The sequence below is a fragment of the Eufriesea mexicana genome, unplaced genomic scaffold (assembly GCF_001483705.2).
Source record: "Eufriesea mexicana isolate 0111107269 unplaced genomic scaffold, ASM148370v2 scaffold1992, whole genome shotgun sequence".
Lineage (NCBI taxonomy): Eukaryota > Metazoa > Arthropoda > Insecta > Hymenoptera > Apidae > Eufriesea > Eufriesea mexicana.
Genome location: NW_016910066.1, coordinates 467,113 through 489,581, shown reverse-complemented (window position 1 = coordinate 489,581; position 22,469 = coordinate 467,113). Strand labels below are relative to the sequence as shown.

General features: G+C 25.5%; 5 protein-coding genes across 6 annotated transcripts; 4 read left to right on the top strand and 1 right to left on the bottom strand.

Annotated features, from left to right (window-relative positions):
* The first annotated feature begins 413 nt into the window (after window positions 1–413).
* On the top strand, window positions 414–11,681 carry LOC108549412 (CD109 antigen). 2 transcript variants are annotated; one of them, XM_017902774.1, is made up of 28 exons: window positions 414–804; window positions 2,589–2,663; window positions 2,817–3,009; window positions 3,070–3,294; window positions 3,356–3,606; window positions 3,796–3,954; window positions 4,033–4,204; window positions 4,274–4,474; window positions 4,573–4,674; window positions 4,751–4,884; window positions 4,964–5,084; window positions 5,158–5,301; window positions 5,381–5,500; window positions 5,579–5,633; window positions 5,871–6,009; window positions 7,126–7,243; window positions 7,331–7,517; window positions 7,590–7,750; window positions 7,831–7,969; window positions 8,324–8,442; window positions 8,526–8,665; window positions 8,744–8,963; window positions 9,044–9,424; window positions 9,489–9,641; window positions 9,749–9,924; window positions 10,005–10,176; window positions 10,251–10,353; window positions 11,448–11,681. In XM_017902774.1, the coding sequence occupies exons 2-28, from the start codon at window positions 2,599–2,601 to the stop codon at window positions 11,660–11,662; spliced, it is 4,365 nt and encodes a 1,454-aa protein (XP_017758263.1). In that variant the 5' UTR covers window positions 414–804; window positions 2,589–2,598; the 3' UTR covers window positions 11,663–11,681. The 2 variants fall into 2 exon arrangements, with proteins under 2 accessions (XP_017758263.1, XP_017758262.1); XM_017902773.1 differs by lacking the exon at window positions 5,871–6,009 and adding an exon at window positions 6,419–6,641 and having other exon boundaries at window positions 415–804.
* A 620-nt stretch (window positions 11,682–12,301) lies between these two features.
* Window positions 12,302–14,079, top strand: LOC108549416 (NFU1 iron-sulfur cluster scaffold homolog, mitochondrial). Its single transcript, XM_017902779.1, has 4 exons — window positions 12,302–12,552; window positions 12,641–13,062; window positions 13,208–13,311; window positions 13,761–14,079. The coding sequence occupies exons 1-4, from the start codon at window positions 12,473–12,475 to the stop codon at window positions 13,980–13,982; spliced, it is 828 nt and encodes a 275-aa protein (XP_017758268.1). The 5' UTR covers window positions 12,302–12,472; the 3' UTR covers window positions 13,983–14,079.
* Window positions 14,071–17,055, bottom strand: Rack1 (Receptor of activated protein kinase C 1). Its single transcript, XM_017902775.1, has 5 exons — window positions 16,830–17,055; window positions 16,365–16,573; window positions 15,875–16,081; window positions 15,108–15,218; window positions 14,071–14,432 (listed from the first exon to the last, which is right to left on the bottom strand). Exons 1-5 carry the CDS (start codon window positions 16,936–16,938, stop codon window positions 14,115–14,117), a joined length of 954 nt encoding a protein of 317 aa, XP_017758264.1. The 5' UTR covers window positions 16,939–17,055; the 3' UTR covers window positions 14,071–14,114.
* Window positions 17,056–17,498: 443 nt separating this feature from the next.
* Window positions 17,499–19,119, top strand: mRpL15 (mitochondrial ribosomal protein L15). The gene is made up of 5 exons (XM_017902778.1): window positions 17,499–17,662; window positions 17,936–18,090; window positions 18,282–18,447; window positions 18,537–18,696; window positions 18,769–19,119. Exons 1-5 carry the CDS (start codon window positions 17,561–17,563, stop codon window positions 19,068–19,070), a joined length of 885 nt encoding a protein of 294 aa, XP_017758267.1. The 5' UTR covers window positions 17,499–17,560; the 3' UTR covers window positions 19,071–19,119.
* A 403-nt stretch (window positions 19,120–19,522) lies between these two features.
* Window positions 19,523–21,986, top strand: LOC108549414 (graves disease carrier protein homolog). Its single transcript, XM_017902777.1, has 7 exons — window positions 19,523–19,663; window positions 20,014–20,106; window positions 20,182–20,315; window positions 20,676–20,861; window positions 21,162–21,318; window positions 21,577–21,718; window positions 21,812–21,986. Exons 1-7 carry the CDS (start codon window positions 19,600–19,602, stop codon window positions 21,984–21,986), a joined length of 951 nt encoding a protein of 316 aa, XP_017758266.1. The 5' UTR covers window positions 19,523–19,599.
* The last annotated feature ends 483 nt before the right edge of the window (window positions 21,987–22,469 follow it).

Here is a 22,469-nt window from a genome sequence, read left to right as displayed (position 1 = left end):
AATCATGTATAATCTCTTCAATATCTCTTCTGTAAAAAAATCATCAAATAATTACTTTGTAAAACAAACTAATTTTTCATAAATGAATGAAAGAAATATCGGTATTAAATGAAATATTGTTATTACAATTTAAAAACTTATATTACTTGAAATAATCTAACATTTCTTAGATTTCTGTAAAATTAAAAACCACAAAAATCCGTTAAAATTAAATAACATAAGGCAATTTTAATAAATTTCCAGAAACATTCAAATGATTTTGTTTGGTTATTTTCTTATTTATTTTCTTATTTATTTAACATTAGTGTATACAAACATAATTTAGGAACAAAGTACTTATATATCAATATCGATTTATTTCTAATCTATTATTTAAAAAAAAGTCGTAAAATATTAGGTAAAAGATCGTAACATCATGGATAGATTAACGTGGCATATACTTTTGATCGCAAGCGATGCATCAAAATATAGTTCGCGACAAGATACTGAAATTTATGCAGACGAACAGAGTTAACAGCACTGGTACTTCAGTAGCTTGTTATTCCTATAACGGTAAAAACGTGACAGGTACAGTAGAAGTGAAGCAGCCAGAAGGAAGGGAAACCTGCGCTGCCCGCCTGCTTTCTTGGGGCCATGATTGGTAGTGCTTGTTAGTATCCGTCTAACTGTTGCATTGAAAACGTCGCTATTTTGTGCCCTTCTACATTTTCTTTTTTAGTTTCTTTTTTTCAAGAGGACAGTGTTATTACGCAATTTGCATCACGATATCTCTGAAAAAATTAAGAACATAGGTCCTTTGACGAGGTGAGTCACCGTCTATAACTATTTTATAAGATGACGCGATCTTACCATAGATCATTCTTTCATCTATCTATTGAAGAAATTATAACAAATGTATTTTCTTTTTTCTGTGAGTGGAAATTTAACAAATTAATAAGTTATTAAAAACTTTTTTAATACATTTAATTGATACTAACATATTTTCTATATTATCCGGACGCACAGTTAAATCATAAAATCGGTACAAATCTGTAGCGTAAATCGGGTTTTGGGGACTTATAAAATGTAAACTTCTAATGTACTACTTTCTACTCACCAAGTACACTCCGTTGGTCAAATGATTTTAAAGAATATATAACGTTTGGTACATATATTTCTTGCAAAGAAAAAAAGGAATTTTTGATGAAAAATAATAGTTTTATTATGCTTTTACCTCATTCTAACTTACTTTGAAGTTTTTAAATAAAGTAAAATAGAATGAATAATTTAAAAATAGATAATATAATTAAATTTCAAGGTATATTTTGAAAGTATCACTATTCTCAAATATATCATTCAAATATATTGCTAAAAATTAAATAATATTTCGTCGATGCGATTTTGAACTTGTTAGTAATTTAAATAACTTTCCTTTTATTAAAACCTTTTTTCTATTTATAATAGTAATATAATATTTCTACAAATTAATTTTTACTGAAAATAAAAAAAAACATGCTAATTAAAAAAAACAAAACAAAGAAAAACAAAAAATATGATAATAATCTAACGGGAAACCTAAATTTCGTTTAATAATTTGTTTCTGCAATACATCACGCAAGTTACCAATGTTTTATATCACAAGTAGAAAATGATAGATTGAACGCAAGATGTCAATGCAAAAATTCTCATAACAGCAGCATATGGCAGAATTTATCGCTTTTATCCATTATTGATTTGTTAATTAATTATTAAGTTAATTAAATATCCAAATATAAATACGCGATATTCTACAAAATTATAGATATGTAAATAGTATAATTATAACATAATGAATTATGTGTTCTACTATTTAGATACACAATATTATTGATATTTATACATATATCGGAAAAAAAATTAATTAATATGCGGTTATCATACATCATGAATTCTGTATATACAAAGAAATGTGATAGTATTGTAACATTAATACTTATTTGTATTAGGATTGTTACAATACAATTTTATAAATCAAGAATTTATGTAAACAATTTTTATTCTATTAAAGTAAATTATCGTAAAACATATTTAACAAAATAAAATTTATGAAAAGGTAAAATACATAAATTTATAAAACATATTCGAATTAGGTATTAAATGTTGTGGGTGGATTTTATTATTATTGTTTGTAAAATACAAAGTAAATACTTTTTCATAAAGTTTTAATGAAAAAAGGTAAAAAATTGTATTGTAATTTCGTCGAAATGACGTTCTTGACACTTGGTTTTCCCTTGCTTTATTCACGCGATTATGTAAATAAATCATCGAGTAATTGTCAGTGGAAAAACCGGTATGACTATTTTAAGTGTTGATGATTATCAAATTATGTAATAAAATAATTATTGTTTGTATTTATAACAAAGATATAGAATTATATAATACTTAATCTCACAATACAAATAATTTTTTATTTTTATCACAGTACAAACTAAATAAAAATACCTCTACCATAAATTTACTGTAATAAAATAATAATTACTGGTAACAATTACTATAATTTTATTAAATTAAAAAGACATGTAAGTCATTCCTTTGATGTAAATTAATTGAAAAAATATAATTTTTTGTAGGGACTAAAAAATGGATTGGCAGTGGTTCCATATTGTTTTTTTATTCAGCATAATTCTAAATGTGACTGCAGAATCGTATGTATATATGCATTTTAGTTATTTTAATAAATATTGAATTAAAATTATAGATATAATAAATACATAAGAAACATTATATTATAAAACATTTTATAAAATTAATTATTTAAAATATTTTAATAATTAGATTACTTAATATATTTTTTTAAGATATTATAGCATAGTAGCTCCAAAAATAGTACGACCTGATTCAGAATATCATGTAGCTATAAGTACTACTGGTGTATCAACACCATCAACAATATACATTGAGTTAACTGGATTGTTTGATAATGGAGAGATATTTAATGTATCTCAAGTTACACGTGTACAACCATATACTACAAGAATTTTACGATTCGAGGTAAATGTATTTACATTTGTTAATCTTTTACATATTAGACATATTTTATACAAATTTTAGATAGGTGATATTGTTCCTGGTAAATACCAATTAACTGCACGTGGTTTGTCTGGAATAGAATTTTCAAATTCAAAGCCAGTGGGTTATGTTCCTAAAAGTTATTCAGTGTTTATTCAAACTGACAGAGCAATTTATAAACCAGGAAATAAAGTTATGTTTCGATGTATTTTATTGAATTCCAGACTCAGACCTGCACTTGAAAGATTAGTAGACATTTATGTTACAGTAAGTATTTTTAAATAAATACTGTATAATACATTTTTGAATGTACATTATATTATTATAGGATGGAAAAGAAAATAGAATTAAGCAATGGATTCGCCCACCTGTAACCCATGGAATTTTTAATGGGGAAATTGAATTGTCTGAGTTTCCAGTTTTAGGTATTTGGAAAATCACAGTAAATGTTGGTGATCAAACATTTGAAAAAGATTTTGAAGTTGCTGAATATGTATTACCTAATTTTGAAGTAACAATTGAGGCACCTAAACATTTTACATTTAAAGAATCACAAATCACTGCAACCATCTATGCCAAGTAAGTGAATTCTAATAATTAGGTAAAGTTATATTTTTTTAAGTTTTGAAACTATATAATAGATTAAGTTTAATTTATTTCTCTTTCACAATTATAACAGTGTCATTGATGTTATTTAATGCATGATATTTTAATACTCTCCTAAAAAATTTGACAAAAATTATTTATTTCAAAGTGCAAATCATTTAGGTATACTTATGGCAAACCAGTGAAAGGAGAAGCAACTGTTACAGTTTATCCTGATATTTTTTCTGGTGTTATACAACCAATATATCAACAACCTGTACGAAAAGTAATTCCTATAGATGGAAAAGTGATTGTTGATTTTAACATTCATGATGAATTGAGGTATATATATATATATGTTAACAAAATATTATTATATATTTTTCAAAACACAATGTAATTTAATCCTATTTTTTATAGATTAACTGATGAATATGAAAGACCTGTTATGATTGATGTTACCGTAGAAGAATCTTTAACTGGCAGAAGACAGAATACTTCTACACACATAACATTACATAAGCATAAATACACAATGGATTTAATAAAAACATCAGAATATTATAAACCAGGATTAAAGTATACAGCATTTGTATGTAAACATTTATTCATGATATAATTTAAATTTGAATTTAACAATATATGGACAAAATTTTTATAGATAAAATTAACATATCATGATGGAACACCAGTAAGAGATAATAAAAATCCTGTTACAATAAAATATGGATATACTTACATTACTGATAATCAGTTCACATATACAAATATTAGTGGTATGTTGGATGAAAATGGAATGATAAAATTGGATTTTTACCCACCTAAAACTGATGATAACATTTCATATCCTTTAAACATCGAGGTAAGTTATAATACAATATAATAACAAAATATGAAAATACTAAAATAATAATAAAAACAATAATTTAACTATCACTATTAAAAAATTGTTATAAATAGGCTCAATATTTAAATCTTCATGAATGGTTCCCATCAACAAACCAAGCCATGTCTCAGAATAATGAATATATACAAGCAACTTTGAAAACTGTTAAACCTATGGTATAGTCATTTTTATTTCATTTAAACTATTTTGGATATATTATGGTCAATATTAAGTATGGTAATCTTTTATAAGGTTAATCGAGATGTAGAAATAGAAGTAAATTCTACAATTCTATTGAAATACATTAATTACGAAATATTTGGACGCGGCGATATTTTGGATGCAGGTTCTATATACGTACAAAATAAACATACGACAAGTTTTAAGTAAATATTTGTTAATTTCTTATTACAAAATAATCCATTTTTTTCATGAATTGCTTATAAAACATGAAACATATTTCAGATTCTTAGCAACATATGTTATGGCTCCTACTGCACATGTAATCGTATATTATGTAGGAAATGATGGAGAAATCATTGCAGATGCTTTGGATATAGAACTAGAAGGAGTACTTCAAAATTTCGTAAGTTAATTTTCTAAAAAATTTAATTATAGGCGATAATAAGCTTAAATATTAATATGTTTTTTTATTTAAGGTTGATATCAAAATGGCACCCGAAGAAGTTGCACCAGGAGAAAATGTCAATTTAGTTATTACCTCAAAACCAAATTCATATGTTGGGTTATTAGGCGTAGATCAAAGATCTATACTTTTAAAATCTGGCAATGATATTTCATATGTGAGTAATTTAATAAATAATATTTGTCGATTCGAATCTTGTTATAATGAAAAATAATTATAATATATTTTTATTATAGGAGCAAGTATACAAAGAGTTAAAATCGTATGATAATGTAAATCAGTCGCCTTATATGGACTCAGTTTTCGATCGATTTTTATGGAGTCCTGGTTCAGCTACAGCCAATGATGTTTTCAGAGTAAATAAATTAGTTCTATTATTTAGATTCTTTTCTCCATTTTTCATTAAAAATGTTAATCTGAATATTTTTTAATAGGAATGTGGTGCTATCATCATAACAAATGGATATGTTCATGAAAATTTACCAATTCGTGAGTGAACTGCATTTTATATGGCTTATTAAATTTATTACTAATAGTACCTATCTCTTACATGTGATACTAAATATTTTCTAATACCATAACATATTAGTCAACGATATTTTATTCATTTGCAATGTAGAGTAAGAAGAATGTTCTTAAATCTAATTTTTCATATAATACTTACTATCAAATCTTTAGTTAATCAGATCACGTATTTATTACTTAACAAGGCTTATGTCTGTATAGTATACTACAGATCTGGTTTAGCGCACTCCTTAAGCGCACCAGCTGCTGGAAGTTTCAGTTCGATTGCATTACCATCAAAGAAGACGAAAATACGCAAGAATTTCCCTGAAACTTGGCTTTGGCAAACGCTTGATGCTGGGTAATGCCATTGAAAATTTTTATCTGCTGAAAACACTCTGCATTATTATTAAAACAACACCATTGATATAACTCATACATTAAATAAACATAAATATTACTGTGTATTAACTACTTAAAAACATTTAACATACTATATCATTTTTTAAATAAAATTACTAATATTTCATTAGCAGTTTTATGTAATTTAATGCTATGGTGGTGGATTTATCGGAACTTATGTTTTCTGCAATTTAATTATCTAATTATATCTAAGAATATAAAACCACTATTATTATAGAACATAAAATGTAAAAAATAACGATATTTTAAATGAAATGTACAAAAAAAGGTCTCCAGTAGTGTTATATTATTTTTTCTTATTCCCTTGGTTGTGCTGATATAATACAATGTCTAGAATTGGATTACAGAACAACCGGGAATACTGGAGGGTAGAATAACAGGCTCACCTCATGGGGCATCCACACTTCGACCAGACCTTGGTCCACCTGTAACGCACAAACTAGCAACAAGACCACCACTGGCAGGTCCTTATGCCTTCTCTCGCATCCCACCTCCTGTTTGGAATAAGCCCCGTGTATTCCTAATGCATGACATCTTAAACACCTGGCTTTTTACAAACTTCTCTGCAGGGTATTTATCTCAAATACTTTCAGTTTTTGAAGCTTATATACACGCTTTGTATACATTATTTGATAAGTGACGTTCATGTATCATGCTTTTTTGTATAAATTATTTCTATGTAAATCAAAGCTGGAATATTCTGGGTGTCCTTACATAACTGGTATACATAGTCACCAATAGAATATATTATTGCTAATTTCTATAATTTCTGTATTTTAAATTACATTTTTTTATATTGTACCATTCTTCAATCATTAGGTCTTTTATATTTTATAAAAAAAACATTTAATTTAAAAAATGTGAAAGAAATGCATTTATTATCAAGTATTATATATATAAAACATTTATGAACAAAATATTATATTAAGAAATAACTTTTTTATAAACATTGTCAAAAACATTAAACTTAGTATTATGTACATAGTTGTTTCTTAATAATTCAATTCAATAAAAAATAGATATTATTAGAAAATTAATTGGAAATTGAAAATAGGTATGAAGGGAAAAATGAGCTGAAAAGGAATGTACCTGATTCAATTACATCTTGGGTACTTACTGCATTTTCTATAGATGATGTTCATGGACTAGGTCTTATAGAAGAACCACGAAAGGTAATACAAAAATGATTATGTAAGTAATCTAAAAATTTACATAATACAAATGTAAAAAAAAAAAAAACAAAATTTAACTTTTTCCAGTTAAAAGTTTTTAGACCATTTTTTATCACTATGGATCTCCCTTACTCTGTGATTCGAGGAGAAATTGTTGCAGTTCAAATAGTAGTATTTAATTATATGAATAAGAATGTTATGGCTGAAGTTTTATTAACAAATGAGGGTCAATTTGATTTTGCAGAAATATCCAATGAAGTTCAAGATATACCTAGTGAGATTATATTTTGACATAAAACATTTTTCACAATTTATACAATATAATAAATTATTAACAATTTTTTAGAATTAGAATTATATCGCAAGAAGAAAGTAGAAGTGAAAGCTAATTCTGGAAGTAGTGTGTCCTTCATGATTATCCCACGTGAATTGGGATACATTACAATTAAGGCTACTGCAAACAGTATATTAGCTGGGGATAGTCTTGAACATAAACTGCTTGTTAAGGTACGAAATTCTTATATATTTATTTTTTATAACTGAATTTTGTTATCGAAATAAAACTTTTTACATTAATTAATGTACAGGCTGAAGGAGAAACACAATATATAAATAAAGCTACATTCTTAGATCTTAGAAGTACAACAAGTATGTCAACCAATATCACAATTGATATACCTAAAAATGCTGTATCAGATTCTGAACACGTTGAAATATCTGCAGTAGGTAATGCTCTAAAGTTATTGAATTTCATTATTAAATTTAAAAATAAAAGTTTCAGTTTTACTACTATTTTCAATGCTCCAAAAGAAAAAGAATATGTATTTTAATTGAATTTCAAATTCCAATAACAAAGTTACAGTAGAATATTCAATTATAGAAAAGTAGTACTTCTACTTAATTCTTAACATTTTGATGTTTCTTTTCATCTGTTTTATATATCTTTCTTCATAATACAAATTTTACTTTTGTCAATTATTAATTTATCAATGGTTTACATAGCATAAAATGTATTAGTGTATTAAAATTGTATTAAAATTTTATTCATACATTTATATTCATTAATAATATTTTTATCAGGTGATATACTGGGTCCAAGTATTTTGAATTTAGCAAATTTAATTAAAATGCCATCTGGTTGTGGAGAACAAAATATGTTAAACTTTGTTCCAAACATAATGATATTAAATTATCTCAAAGTAAGAGACTGTACATAAAAATAATTATATACAATCGTAAAGATAGTCGTTAAATACTTATTTATACTAAAATTTCTTTATAGAATACAAATCAATTAACGCAAGCAGTACAAGGCAAGGCTCTTCGGTACATGGAAATAGGCTATCAAAGGGAATTAACTTACAGACACAATGATGGATCATTTAGTGCATTTGGCATGTCAGATAGTAAAGGAAGTACATGGTATATAAGTATTTAGTTATTTAATTACATTCATAAATATTGTAACATTTTGTATTATATTAACATTTTATGTGGTAGGCTTACTGCTTTTGTAGCAAAAGCTTTCAAAGCAGCTGCTACATATATTCCAGTTGAAGATAGAATAATAGATGAAGCTTTGCAATGGTTATCAAATAATCAAGCACCTAATGGAAGTTTCCCTGAAGTAGGAACAGTTAGTCATCGAGATATGCAAGGTGGAGCTGCTAAAGGTCTTGCATTGACAGCATTTACTCTCATTGCTTTTCTTGAAAATGCAGTAAGTTCAATTATGGTTAAATTAGTCACTATTATAAATGAGATTCTATTATAACTGCATTTTTATATTTTATGTTATAGGTCTCTAATGGAAAATATAGAAATACAATAAACAAAGGAATTGATTATATTGTTCGAAACATAAATGATTTAGACGATGTCTATGCTTTGAGTATATGCACATATGTCTTAAATTTAGCCAAACATCCCTATGAGAATGCAGCATTTAATTTACTAGAATCTAAAGTTGCAACAAAAAAAGATATTAAATGGTGGAGTAAACCCATAGCAATAAATGATAAAAATCCATGGTATCATTCCCTACCACGATCTGTTGATGTTGAAATGACATCTTATGCTTTATTAACTTATCTAAGCCGTAATTTAGTCGTTGATTCTATACCCATAATGAAATGGCTTGTTAAACAAAGAAATGCTGAAGGTGGTTTTGCATCTACACAGGTAATTATTACAAGTACTAAATTGTGTAAATGTAACAAGTTCATATATCATTAACAATTTTTAGGATACAGTAATTGGAATACAAGCTTTAGCAAAGTTAGGTGAAAAGTTAGTAACAAAAAATAATGGCATTTCTATAACATTTATGTATGAAGGAGGTGGACAAAGTCAAATAAATATAAATCCTGACAATTCTATGATACTTCAAAAACAAGTGGTAAATTTAAATTACATTTAAATAATAACTGATCATTCTAAAGAAAACAATTGAAATATGTGTTATGGATAATTAATAAATGATTCTAATATCTATTATTTTTTAAGCTTCCAAGAAAAACACGATTAGTTAATATAACAGCTACTGGAAATGGATTTGCTTTAATTCAAGTTTCATTTCAATACAATTTAAATGTAACTGGAGCATGGCCACTCTTCACTTTAGACCCTCAAGTAGATAAAAATTCCAATGCCAATCATTTACAACTTTCAATTTGTTCTGGGTATGTTACACTTTATCTGTTTAATATTTATAGATAATATTTAGTTTAACATTATACATTTAATACATATTTATTACTAGATTCGTTCCAACTAAAGAAGCAAATGAAAGTAATATGGTTGTGATGGAAGTCAATTTACCTTCTGGTTTTACTGTAGATAAGGAATCATTACCTAGTCTCGAAGTGTCACAAAATGTGAAACGTGTAGAAACTAAAAATGAAGATACAGTTGTGATATTATATTTTGATGAGGTATGAAAAAAATATATTTATATTATTAAGCAATTTGAGATTAAAGTTAAAGAGAATAATATATTATATTATAGATGAATCGACAAGAATATTGTCCTACAGTATCTGCATTTAGGACACATAAAGTGGCAAAACAGAAACCAGTACCAGTCACTATATATGATTACTATGATTCATGTAAGTTATTTAAACATTATATAGATTATTTTATAATATATGATAATAACAAGATATATTAGAAATAAGTTAAGGGAGCAGAACAGTTTGACATGCTTAAAAATTAGTGATATTTTTAAAAAATACCAGAGAAAAAGTAATTGCTTAATTAATATAAGCTTTTGTAAAAAGCTTAAAAAACTAACTTAAACTTTTCAAAAAAAAATCTCATATTTAGCTTTGTGACGTCATCATTCTGAAGTAATTTTTTTCAATATAGCCTTTCAAATGGCATTAGTGACATAAAAGAATCAAAAAGGACTTGAAATTATAACATATTCCCTAGACATTGACGTTCGAATATTTTAATTTTTTTGAAAATTAACAAAATAGCAGTTATTTATAGTTGATAGACTACTATCAAGCCTATTCTCTGGCACGGTTGATAGACTAGATCTACGGGTGATTCGACCTCTTTTAGAGTTTTTAAACGATACGATTAGGGGTGTTTTAATCATTTTTCGTCAAGTGTGATGCATAATGCAACGGCTATGATTTCATGATTAAATTCATAGTGTCCATATTTCATAAGATACTGAAAAAGCCTTTATGGAAAATATTAGCAGCAATATAAACAGCAATTTTCGCGTTTGTAATATTGTTAAATAGACTTTTTTTGGACCTAAATGCTAAATAGTATTATTAAAATTTCGTTTTAATTTTGGGTCAATCCACACAAAACAGACCAAAAATACACATATATAATGTGGACTCCTCAACTTTTCTGATACTACTATCTATAAAACCGGTTCCGTTCTGATAAACCGTCACGTCAAGTCATTATACACTTGCCGATGTGTTGTACTGCACGCAAGATCGCGAATCGGTTGTGACTTTTTTATATCCAAAAATAATTTATTTTAAAGGGTGGAACCTTTCATATATTACTTTTAGAACTTCAGACTAGTATTTAAGGCAAAAAAAAAAAATCGATTTTTTCAGAATTTCAAACTGTCCTGTCCCCTTAATGTATTATTTTGAATTTTAATTTATTAATTTTATAATATTTATTCTACAAATTTTTATTTGTCAATAATTTTATTTAATCCAATTAGCAAGGAGAGCAAGAGTATTTTATGAACCAAGAAAAGCTACACTTTGTGATATTTGTGAGGATAAAGATTGTGAAGATTTATGTGTTTCACAACCTGGTAAACAAAAAGATTCTCCGCAATCTACTGCTTCATATTTATCAACCTGTATATATTTACAATTACTATTTACTTTGTTTTATGTTACTTTGAATGTCTGTAACTTTAGCTTTTCTTAATAATTCTATGTAACTTTTTTATAAAGTACAATGATAAAGTTTTGTATAAACAAAAATTTGCAACCAAAGTACATTATATGCAAGGATCAAGCTTCTTTACTGCTGAAGTACTAAAATCTATTTAAATGATTATTATTTTAATTTTAAGTAATCTAATATTGAACTACTTGTAATTATTGTTCAGAATTTGTTAACTCTATCTTAAACAATGTACTAAATACAGTTAAAAATATTGCACTTTATTCAATCAAATGTTCACACATTTTTGTTATATTCTGATATTTTTTATATAGAATAAATATACCTTATTGTTATTGATAACATGTTAATATTATCTTTTTATTTATTTACAACTGAAATCTTATGTAAAAGCAATAAAACATACCTCTTTTTCCCATTCTATTATTACTAGTGAAATATTTTTAATATACAGAAGAAAATTTTTTCTTTATAATTATATAATTTATAAGTTAATTATATAAAAATATTAATAAATACTTAAAATATAAATATTTATTAATTATACCGTTAAACCATATGTATTATTAAGTTTACATAACCTCGTATTGATAGAAGGGATAAATCTCGCTTAAAAATTATATATGATAAATTTTGTCATTTGTCAACGTCACATCCGTTTAAAGTATTAATATTAATATATGTTGCAATAATAACGTAAAATTGATGAAAAGTAGTTCATATATTAACGAACGGATGCAATCGCATCAACAAGAAACGTCAAATTGTGTAATTTAATATAACCTCGAATTTTGTATAATGATAGTAACGAAAACTAATTATTAAAAAATAATGGATAAAATTTTAACAAATGCATTACATATTAGCCGACAATTAGCACGTATATCTCCGGCAACGTATCAGTATTCAAAGTAAATTAACAACCTTTAACGTTAATTTATTAAAGCGTAAGTACAAAAAATAAACAAAATTTTAATAATTCATTATATTATATTACAGATTTTTTAAATGTTGTGCAGTACGTATGTATTCAAATTATAATAATCATATATTAAAACCATATTTGCTTTCTTCTACAAAATCATTTAATTTTATACAAAAATGTACAATGTTCATACAAACACAAGACACACCAAATCCCAATAGTTTAAAATTTTTACCTGGAGTTAAAGTGTTAGAGCAAGGTCAAACTAAAGATTTTCCCAGTGCTATGGATGGATATTGTTCACCACTTGCAAAAATGTTATTCCGTATTGATGGTGTAAAGTCTGTATTTTTTGGTCCTGACTTTATTACGGTAACAAAAGTTGATGAAGATGTTGAGTGGAAATTATTAAAGCCAGAAATATTTGCTGTCATAATGGATTTTTTTGCTTCTGGTTTACCTATATTAACTGATGAACAGCCTGCAACAGACACTCGTAATGTTCTTTTTTGTTCATATACCTTGAAATAAAATACTTATATAGTTTATATAATAGCTTATGTATCTCTTAATTGAATGGTATTTTATACCTTATTCAACAAATTTCTATATCATAATTAATAGTTTCTTATTTATTTTAGAAATTAATGATGATGACAGTGAAATAGTACAAATGATAAAAGAATTGTTAGATACTCGAATACGACCAACAGTACAAGAAGATGGTGGTGATATTGTATTTATGGTATGTAATAAAATTCAATTTTATATTTTAGTTATAAAATAATATTTTAATAGACATTGAAATAAGCTTTACAAATCCAAGATCGTTAAAAGTATATTTCTTCATAAGTTAAAACAAGTTGTTATTAACATAAAATTAACATAATCTTTGCAGAAAGATTACAATTAATTGTCACCGATGTTGATTAATATTTCTATAAAATATAGGAACTATAAACAAAAATTTGAATATTTGCATTATAACAAGTAACCTATTTTTAATTTAATCTAAAATAGTAGTTATATTTTAAAACAAATTTTGTAATATACATTTTTTTGTTAAATATGAATATAACATAAGCCTATAACTAATATTAGCTTATCCTGTTTTTTTTGTAAAGTTGCTATTAATTTTAGAAAAGCAAATTATTAATATAATATTTCTTATATTTTTTATACATCCAATTATAGGGCTTTGAAGATGGCATCGTAAAATTAAAAATGCAAGGTTCTTGTACAAGTTGTCCAAGTTCTGTAATTACTTTAAAGAACGGAGTTCAAAATATGATGCAATTCTACATTCCAGAAGTTCTTGGAGTAATACAAGTAGAGGATGAAACTGATAAAATTGCAAAAACAGAATTTGAAAAGTTTGAACAGAAGATTAAAAATTCTGAAACTAATGAAACATAGATTTAATTATTGTTTAGTAATATGTAAAAGCACTATTGTTTAGTAATATGTAAAGGCACTATGTAAAGATAAATGAATTAAACGTTTGTTTCGTGTCTTTTTTCTATTTTATTTTATCTCAATATAAAGTATTTAACGGCTAGATACAGAAACTTGCCAAACACGAATAGTACTGTCGGAATAACCGGCAAAGAGTGTTTGTCCATCAGTAGACCACGCTAAAGACAGACAATTAGGTGGTTCCGCTTTACTTGTTGCAGACACAACCTCTGGTTTCAATTCTTCAACCATTTCTTTGGTTTCAAGATCCCATATCTTTATCCAAGGTCCAAATGCAGCACAAAGCCAATAGCGGTTAGGACTAAAGCAAAGAGCAGTTATAATGTCATTATGGTCTAAGGTGTGAAGGTGCTTTCCATCATTTAAATCCCATAACATAGCCTTGCAATCCTATAAATGAAAAAATAAACTTGTTAATAAATTCGTGAATAAATTCCTAAATAACTAGTAATAAAACATTAATGTTAATTCAATCATTTTGTAGTCGATATTGATCATTAACTACATTAATGCCATATGAAAAAACGCTGAATGTACGTTTTACTATAGATAGAAATGTTGTATTTCTCAAATGAAGTAGACTTCCGTATAACATACATTCCAATACACTAAAAAAATTGCAATTGTTTTCATATAACGCGGTTTCTCGTACAACTTGATTAATGTAATAGTATTTATCAGGTTTTGTTAAATAATTAAAACTACATGATGAATTTATTAAATTATTTCTTTTGCCGAATTTATGCGAAACAAAGAAGTTTGATTTACATGCATTAATATGTATTTTTTTAAAATAAATAACATACATATTTGGAAAAAAAGCTACCGTAATACGTAAGGTATAAAAAACAAAAATTGATATGATGATAGTTATTTCAATACATTACTCCATCTTATTCGTGTTTTTCTATAACGCGAATTCGTACAACATGTAACTTATTATACGGGAATCTAATGTAACTATAATTTTATTAAAAATACAAAATTGAAGCAATACATTAAGAAGTATAAAAAAAACTAAAAATTAAATTAAATAATATTATATATTATTTTCCTAGTATATACCTTGCCACCAGAAGCACAAAGTGAACCATCAGGAGAAACAGTAACTGTATTAAGATATCCAGTGTGCCCACTGTGATTAATCTTCAATCTGCAGTTCGTTAAATTCCATACCTACAAATTTTAGAATGACTAGTTAAAAGCAAAAACAATTGAAATTTTATTAAGCAGCTTGTTACTTAAAAAATCAGTCCCATATCCGCATGCATTCATGGATATCATGTTTAATAAAATTATATACATCATGTTGAATTATTAAAAAAGAAGACACCATTTTAATTATGAAGCTTAATTGAAAGCTTATATCTTGATCATAATGATATCGATTCGATATGTCGTAAATTCATAGTTTCCAAGAAATTAACAAAAGACCTTTGGTACTTATATATTAAATATTGCCTATACATATAGTCAATGTGTACATAGACGTAGCCAACAAGGTAGCCACTTAATGTTTCGTCTGTTGTTCGGTCTATGTAGCAGTTCGCCTACTGATTCCTGAATCAGTTCTCAATACTAATATAACAAAAAATAATACCAACTGTCACATTAATTTAGAATAGATTTAGTTAAATAAATATTTCGACTACATTACACAAAAACATTGGCTACATTCGTTTACATAGTCACATATATATTTATATGAAACAGAATATAGTAATACTAATATGTTTTTTTTACTATCTTACGAACTATGAATTTATGGTACATTGTCTCAATAACTAAAATGGAGTCAAGAAAAATATTAATATTCTATACAATGAACGTACCTTAACCAATTTATCCCAACCTGCGGAAACAATGATAGGATTTGAATGATTTGGAGAAAAACGCACACAGCTGACCCAATCTGAATGTCCTTCATCTTGAATAGTGTATTTACACTCAGCCAAAGTATTCCATAATTTAATTGTTTTATCTCGAGAACCAGAAACAATTTGACGATTGTCCACAGAAAAGGCAACGCTTAAAACATCCTATTAACATAAGCATTTAATTTATACATTTCATTTATTATAAATAATATAAGTTTGCATATCAACTGTAATCAATACTTACAATACTATATACTTAATTGCCCACCTCTTCTATTTATTAAATATAAAAAAAAAATATATAAAAAAAAGCTTCAGTACGTTTTCAATCACTCATGTAGTTAAATCTTCTGCCAATGGCATTCAATAAAAAAAATTGAAAAAAAAAAGCTTCCATATATCTCATGAGGAGTGATCACCATAGATCAGAAGGAAAATTTCACACCTTGGTATGATCTTCAAATCTTCTTGTCGTACGTCCTGCAGCTAAATCCCAAAGACGAAGAGTTTTGTCCCATGAACCAGAAAGGGCATAATTACCATCAGACGATAGAACTACATCACTGATGAAATGAGAATGACCATATAAGCGTTTTTGAGGAATGCCATAATTTGCTTCATCACGTGTTAGTTTCCATACGATCAAAGTTTTGTCTATAAATAAAATATAGGAACTTTTAAAAATAAACGTTTTGTATCGTATGTAATATCACATATAAAATCATCTTCTTTAAAATTAATAAAATAAAGATGATATATAAACAGTACAATGCACGTAAAAGAAATAGTTTAAAACATAATAATAAAATAGAATTAATATGAAATAAATATATTATAATTATAATAATTAACATAATTTAAATATATAAATAAAGACTAGTAGAAAAAGCAATTCTATTATTTTACTCACCACGTGAAGAAGACAATATCATATCCGGATATTTAGGATTTGTAGCAATTTGGGTAACCGGTCCATTATGCCCCCTAAGTGTACCTCTCAGTTGAAGAGTTTCAGTCATTTTACAATGATTTTAAAGTATTTTATGTCTTGGATTAAAATAGATTCCGTGCCACGTTCCACATTCAACACAGCGTTGAACGAAAAGAGCGATAAACCTTCCCTTTTCGAACGCGTATACTATCACGATTCATGTACTTAATAGATGTGCAACTTATATATATAGAATGTAAACCTAAAATGAAATACGAAACATTTTTTGATTAATTTAAAAACAAAATTTTAAATGTAGGATAATATCTTAAATATAAAAATTCAGTAGTAACTTAAAATTACTTTAAATTTAAAAAGTAATTAAAAAATGACTAACAGAATTATTAATCATAATCATTTCTATTTCAATTTTAAATAATATATTAATATACAATTAAATATGGTTTAATATATCTTAAAAAAATATTATACATATTATAATAATATAATTTCAATAATACAAAATTTCAATTATACAAACAATGAAAACCGTTTACATGCAAACCAGTCTTATAACATTGATTGTGATATTGAGGTTATGTTTCCTAAAGTAGTGATAAAATTAGAAATAAATATATGATCATAAACTTAATAAATATTATTATATAAATATACATAGAAGCTTAAATAAAGTACTAAAGATTGATAAAATGATTAGTAAACAAGGAAAAGATTTAGCTTTATCAATGTTACGAACATTACCAAGGTTATCTTTAAATAACATCCGAGATAATCCTGGATCAAGAAAACCTGTTAGTATTATTTTGATACTAAATGTTTATATTTTAACTTATGCTTAAGTTTTACTATGAAAATTATTGCTATGTTTTACTTGAGTATTTGAATAAAAATTTTTTTAATGATACTCTTCATCTTTTAATTTTGTATGTTTGATTTTATTTTAAATTAAACTATTTGAATAGCTATTTTAATTTAAATCAAACTATTAAATTAATTACGTTACATTCCATGAACATATAACAACTTATTTTTTTATAATAATTAATCATGCATTTCTCTAATAGCCAAAACGTGGTCGAGGTCAACATGGTGGAGACAAACATGGAGCTGGTAATAAAGGTTCAGGTCAAAGACAAAATTTTATGCGACCTGGATATGAAACAGGAAATACACCATTTTATCTTAGATTTCAGCATGAACCATATTATAAAGGACATCAGTAAGTTGTTTAATTTTCATCTATATTTAAATTAATACTACACAACTTATATTTTTATTTAATTTAAAATTATTTTAGAACTTTTTTATTGATTTAAAAGTAATTTTAAAAGTTATTATTATAAATAATATGATCATTATTATATAAAGACAATAATGAGGTATTCATGATTAAATATTTTCATGTTATAGTCTAAGAAGGGAATATCCACCTTTATCTTTACAACAACTACAATTATATATTGATACAAATAGAATAGATTCATCTAAACCTATTGATCTTGTATCTATAGTCAACACTGGATTATATAATTTTAAAGTAGAATGGAAACATGCAGGTGTTCACCTTACAGATGAAGTATTTATATACATATTTTTATACAAATATATCAAGTATCATATTTTGTATAAAATAGAATTTATAACTTAATTCAAATTACTTTTAAGGGCGCTGATAATTTCAAAGCAAAAGTAAATATAGAAATCCAGTGGGCTAGTGAACCTGTTATTGCAGCAGTTGAAAGAAATGGTGGTACTATTACTACTGCATATTACGATTATCATTGTTTATTTGCAATAAAGGATGTTGAAAGATTTTTTACAACAGGTAAATTTTTTAAGTTTAAATTAGATACTTGAATTTAATATTCAAATACATTAAAATTAAATTATTATTTAGGAGAGCCAATACCACGTAGACTATTACCAACAGCAGATTGTTTAGAATATTATACAAGTGCAGCAACAAGAGGATATTTAGCAAATCCTGAAGAAATTTCTCATGAACGCTTAATTTTATCTCAGAAATATGGCTATGAATTACCACAGATTGAAAATGATCCTGATTATGAAATGCTTGTGCAACGTAAAGATCCTAGACAATTATTTTATGGCCTGGAACCTGGTTGGGTTGTTAGTCTTAGAGATAAAGCAATCCTTAAACCCAAAGCTGAATATCTTAAGGAATTTTATTCAAGTTAAAGTATTTTGTTGTAAAATGCATTTAGTAAATAAATGATATAAAAAATAACATTCAAATCTAAATAAATTATTTCAACTCTAGAATGAAAATTACTTTTTTAATTTTAATAGATAAATTAATTATATATCTTTTTTTTATACTTTTAATAAAGTATAATATATTAAATAATTTCAAATAATCGATTTTTTAATTCAGAAAATAAAGAAATTGCAGATGAGAAACTATGCAAATATTTAGAGATTTTATTTCGCTATATAAATTTTAATATATATTATATCTTTTTAATTTGATTTTCCAATAATATTTTGCAATTGCATGTGAAAGTGAATATTTCTTACATAAGAAAGAATATATTTCATACATAACCTAAAAACATGATACTTTTAACACGGATAAGAAAAAAAAATTCAAGATGAGTGACCTCATTATCATGCAATGGAAGGGTATCGATGCAGTGGCCTTTCGTGACAGGTGCTTCAATCTATCTTTTTCAATATAATATTTACAACCTGTGTTAACGATTTAAAAATGGCATTTCACGTTAAATCTGAAAAGGATTATGGTTTTTTGTTGAAAAGTTTAATTGCTGGGGGTGAGTTAAATGTTTCTTTATGTTTAAACATGGTACTTTTTTATTTAATTATTACTTGATTAAAATGAAATATTACATGAATAATTTATTGTCTGCTTTAATAGAATATTATACAATATTCATTTATACAATTAAAATTAAATAACATAATAATGTTAATAATTTATTATTAATGTTGAAATTACATTATAATTTTTTTATATTTATCAATAATATTTGAATTATTAATGTTTTCAAATTTACATTATTGTTAAGGGAAAGTAATAACTTATTTCCAAAAATTTTGAATGTTTTATATAGATCATTTATAGTAAATAAAAATTGTACTGTTAGTAATAAATATTCCATAGGAATAGCTGGAATGTGTTCAAAAACAACAGTGGCTCCATTAGATAGGATAAAAATATTATTACAAGCACATAATAAACATTATAAACATTTAGGTAAGAAATATACTATAATGAAAAATACTTAAAAACTATAAAAAATACAATTTAGAAATGGAGTTATAATTTTAGGCGTTCTTTCTGGACTAAAAGAAGTTATTCAACGCGAACAGTTTTTTGCACTTTACAAAGGAAATTTTGCACAAATGATTAGAATTTTTCCATATGCTGCAATACAATTTACTACATTTGAATTATATAAAAAGGTAATTAGTAATTAATTTGTAATGATTTACATTAAAACAATTAAAAATATAATGCCAATTTGTTCTGGGTTAAGTGATTCTACAGAGCGAAGTAACCATTATTAATATAAAGACATGCTCATAATTTAAAGGTGAGCCTTTACAATTTAGATTCACTTCTGGACTTATGTATGCAAATACATTTATATGTATTCACTCATATAAATACATTTATAAAAAATATTTAATAATTTACGTATATAAATATAAAGAAGGTACATATTTTTTAACGAAGGGAAATAAATAAGACATTTTGTTAACAAAAATTAAATAAATTAATTAAATTAAATAAAAGGATTAAACATTTTCAATTTTTACCAGTATTTAGGAGGCTTATTTGGAAAGCATACTCATATAGATAAGTTTCTGGCTGGATCTGCAGCTGGTGTTACAGCAGTTATATTGACATATCCACTTGATATCATTAGAGCCAGACTTGCTTTTCAAGTTACTGGGGAACATATATATGTAGGGATTATACATGCGGGTATTACAATTTTTAAAAATGTAAGTTATGTTAGTTTATATTGTATTTTACTGTATGTTACTGAAAAATGTAATATCATTCAATAATAACAATAATTGATATTATTATAGAATTTATTAATATGTTACTTAGAGAAAAGTGCAAAATTCAAAGTTTTGTTGACCTTTGTATGTTTGCTATAAAAGATAAGGAATATTAGATAAATTTTTCATATGTTAAAATATTATTTTACAATGTCTAATTTTTAAAAAATCTATTTTAAATATTAATTTCAAATTTGAAATATTCTTTTTTAATACTAATATGATTGAATCTTTCAGGAAGGTGGTATACGAGCACTATACAGAGGCTTTTGGCCAACTATTTTTGGCATGATTCCATATGCAGGATTTTCATTTTATTCGTTTGAAAAATTTAAATATTTATGCATGAAATATGCACCAAATTATTTTTGTGAAAAATGTGATAGAAACACTGGTATGTAAAAAAATCTGTGAACTTGAATTAATATTGTTTAAAGAATTGATTTAACTTAAAATTAAATGTTTCTTGAATACTTTTAAAAAATATTTTATCTGACATATAATTATGCAAATGCTTAGATTCTTTTATGCATTTTTTAATTGATAAAGATATTCATTGTATAAAATCTTAATTAAATTTTATTAAATACGTAATTTTTACTTGTGCATTTCATTAACACTTGTTAAAAATGAAATTTTGATATAATTGTAGGTGGTTTAGTTTTAACTATACCAGCAAGATTATTGTGTGGAGGTATAGCAGGTGCTATTGGTCAAAGTTTTTCTTACCCATTAGATGTTACTAGAAGACGTATGCAATTAGGTATGATGAACCATGCTACCCACAAATATAGGTAAACGTGTTAACTTTATAACATGAATGAGGAAAGATTATTTAATTCTGTTAATGATCGATTGTGTAATGTTTAACTACATTTTCTTTCTAGTTCTAGCATGTTACAGACTATAAAAATTATATATAAAGAAAATGGTGTTATAAAAGGTCTATATCGTGGAATGAGTATCAATTATTTACGAGCTATTCCTATGGTATCAGTTAGTTTTACAACATATGAAATTATGAAACAAATACTACAATTAGACACGGGAATGAAATTGTAATTTATTTACTAAAAACATGTATTTTTAATGTTCCAGTTTTATATTTTAATGTATTATTAGTAAAATGTAATCAGTGTTAATACTCCTTTACAGTTATTGAAGCACAAATATTGTTTCAGTTTTATTTTACAATACAGAAATGACTTTTTAAATTTAATTTATAATCATTAATATAAAAATTGCATAATTGTGATTAAAAGTAAAATATTTTATAAATATGAAGACAGATGTTTTCTTTTTATACATAATTAAGATCATTGTGGATAGTTTAATTATTACATTTAATTTTGCAAATGACTATGTTAGTAAAAATTGCATTTATTTATGTTATTTAATAATAGCTTCTAGCAATATTTTTTATACAAAATATATCAGAATTAAAAGTAAAAACCGAAGATTGTGATATAATAGAATATTTTTATTTATAGTAAATTAGGATATGATTTGGGATTTACTGTAAATTCATTGTACATAATAAATAAT

Bases quoted from the DNA above. Each gene is read 5' to 3' on its own strand.
- LOC108549412 (XM_017902773.1), top strand. From the start codon at position 2,599: ATGGATTGGCAGTGGTTCCATATTGTTTTTTTATTCAGCATAATTCTA. The intron at 3,010-3,069 runs GTAAATGTATTT...TACAAATTTTAG, and splicing joins CAAGAATTTTACGATTCGAG to ATAGGTGATATTGTTCCTGG. The intron at 7,518-7,589 runs GTGAGATTATAT...ACAATTTTTTAG, and splicing joins TGAAGTTCAAGATATACCTA to AATTAGAATTATATCGCAAG.
- LOC108549414 (XM_017902777.1), top strand. From the start codon at position 19,600: ATGGCATTTCACGTTAAATCTGAAAAGGATTATGGTTTTTTGTTGAAA. The intron at 20,316-20,675 runs GTAATTAGTAAT...AATTTTTACCAG, and splicing joins CATTTGAATTATATAAAAAG to TATTTAGGAGGCTTATTTGG. The intron at 21,719-21,811 runs GTAAACGTGTTA...TTTTCTTTCTAG, and splicing joins CATGCTACCCACAAATATAG to TTCTAGCATGTTACAGACTA.
- mRpL15 (XM_017902778.1), top strand. From the start codon at position 17,561: ATGATTAGTAAACAAGGAAAAGATTTAGCTTTATCAATGTTACGAACA. The intron at 17,663-17,935 runs GTTAGTATTATT...TTTCTCTAATAG, and splicing joins ATCCTGGATCAAGAAAACCT to CCAAAACGTGGTCGAGGTCA. The intron at 18,091-18,281 runs GTAAGTTGTTTA...TTCATGTTATAG, and splicing joins CCATATTATAAAGGACATCA to TCTAAGAAGGGAATATCCAC.
- LOC108549416 (XM_017902779.1), top strand. From the start codon at position 12,473: ATGGATAAAATTTTAACAAATGCATTACATATTAGCCGACAATTAGCA. The intron at 12,553-12,640 runs GTAAATTAACAA...ATTATATTACAG, and splicing joins GCAACGTATCAGTATTCAAA to ATTTTTTAAATGTTGTGCAG. The intron at 13,312-13,760 runs GTATGTAATAAA...ATCCAATTATAG, and splicing joins GTGGTGATATTGTATTTATG to GGCTTTGAAGATGGCATCGT.
- Rack1 (XM_017902775.1), bottom strand. From the start codon at position 16,938: ATGACTGAAACTCTTCAACTGAGAGGTACACTTAGGGGGCATAATGGA. The intron at 16,082-16,364 runs GTGTGAAATTTT...TTATGTTAATAG, and splicing joins GATTTGAAGATCATACCAAG to GATGTTTTAAGCGTTGCCTT. The intron at 15,219-15,874 runs GTACGTTCATTG...TAAAATTTGTAG, and splicing joins GTTGGGATAAATTGGTTAAG to GTATGGAATTTAACGAACTG.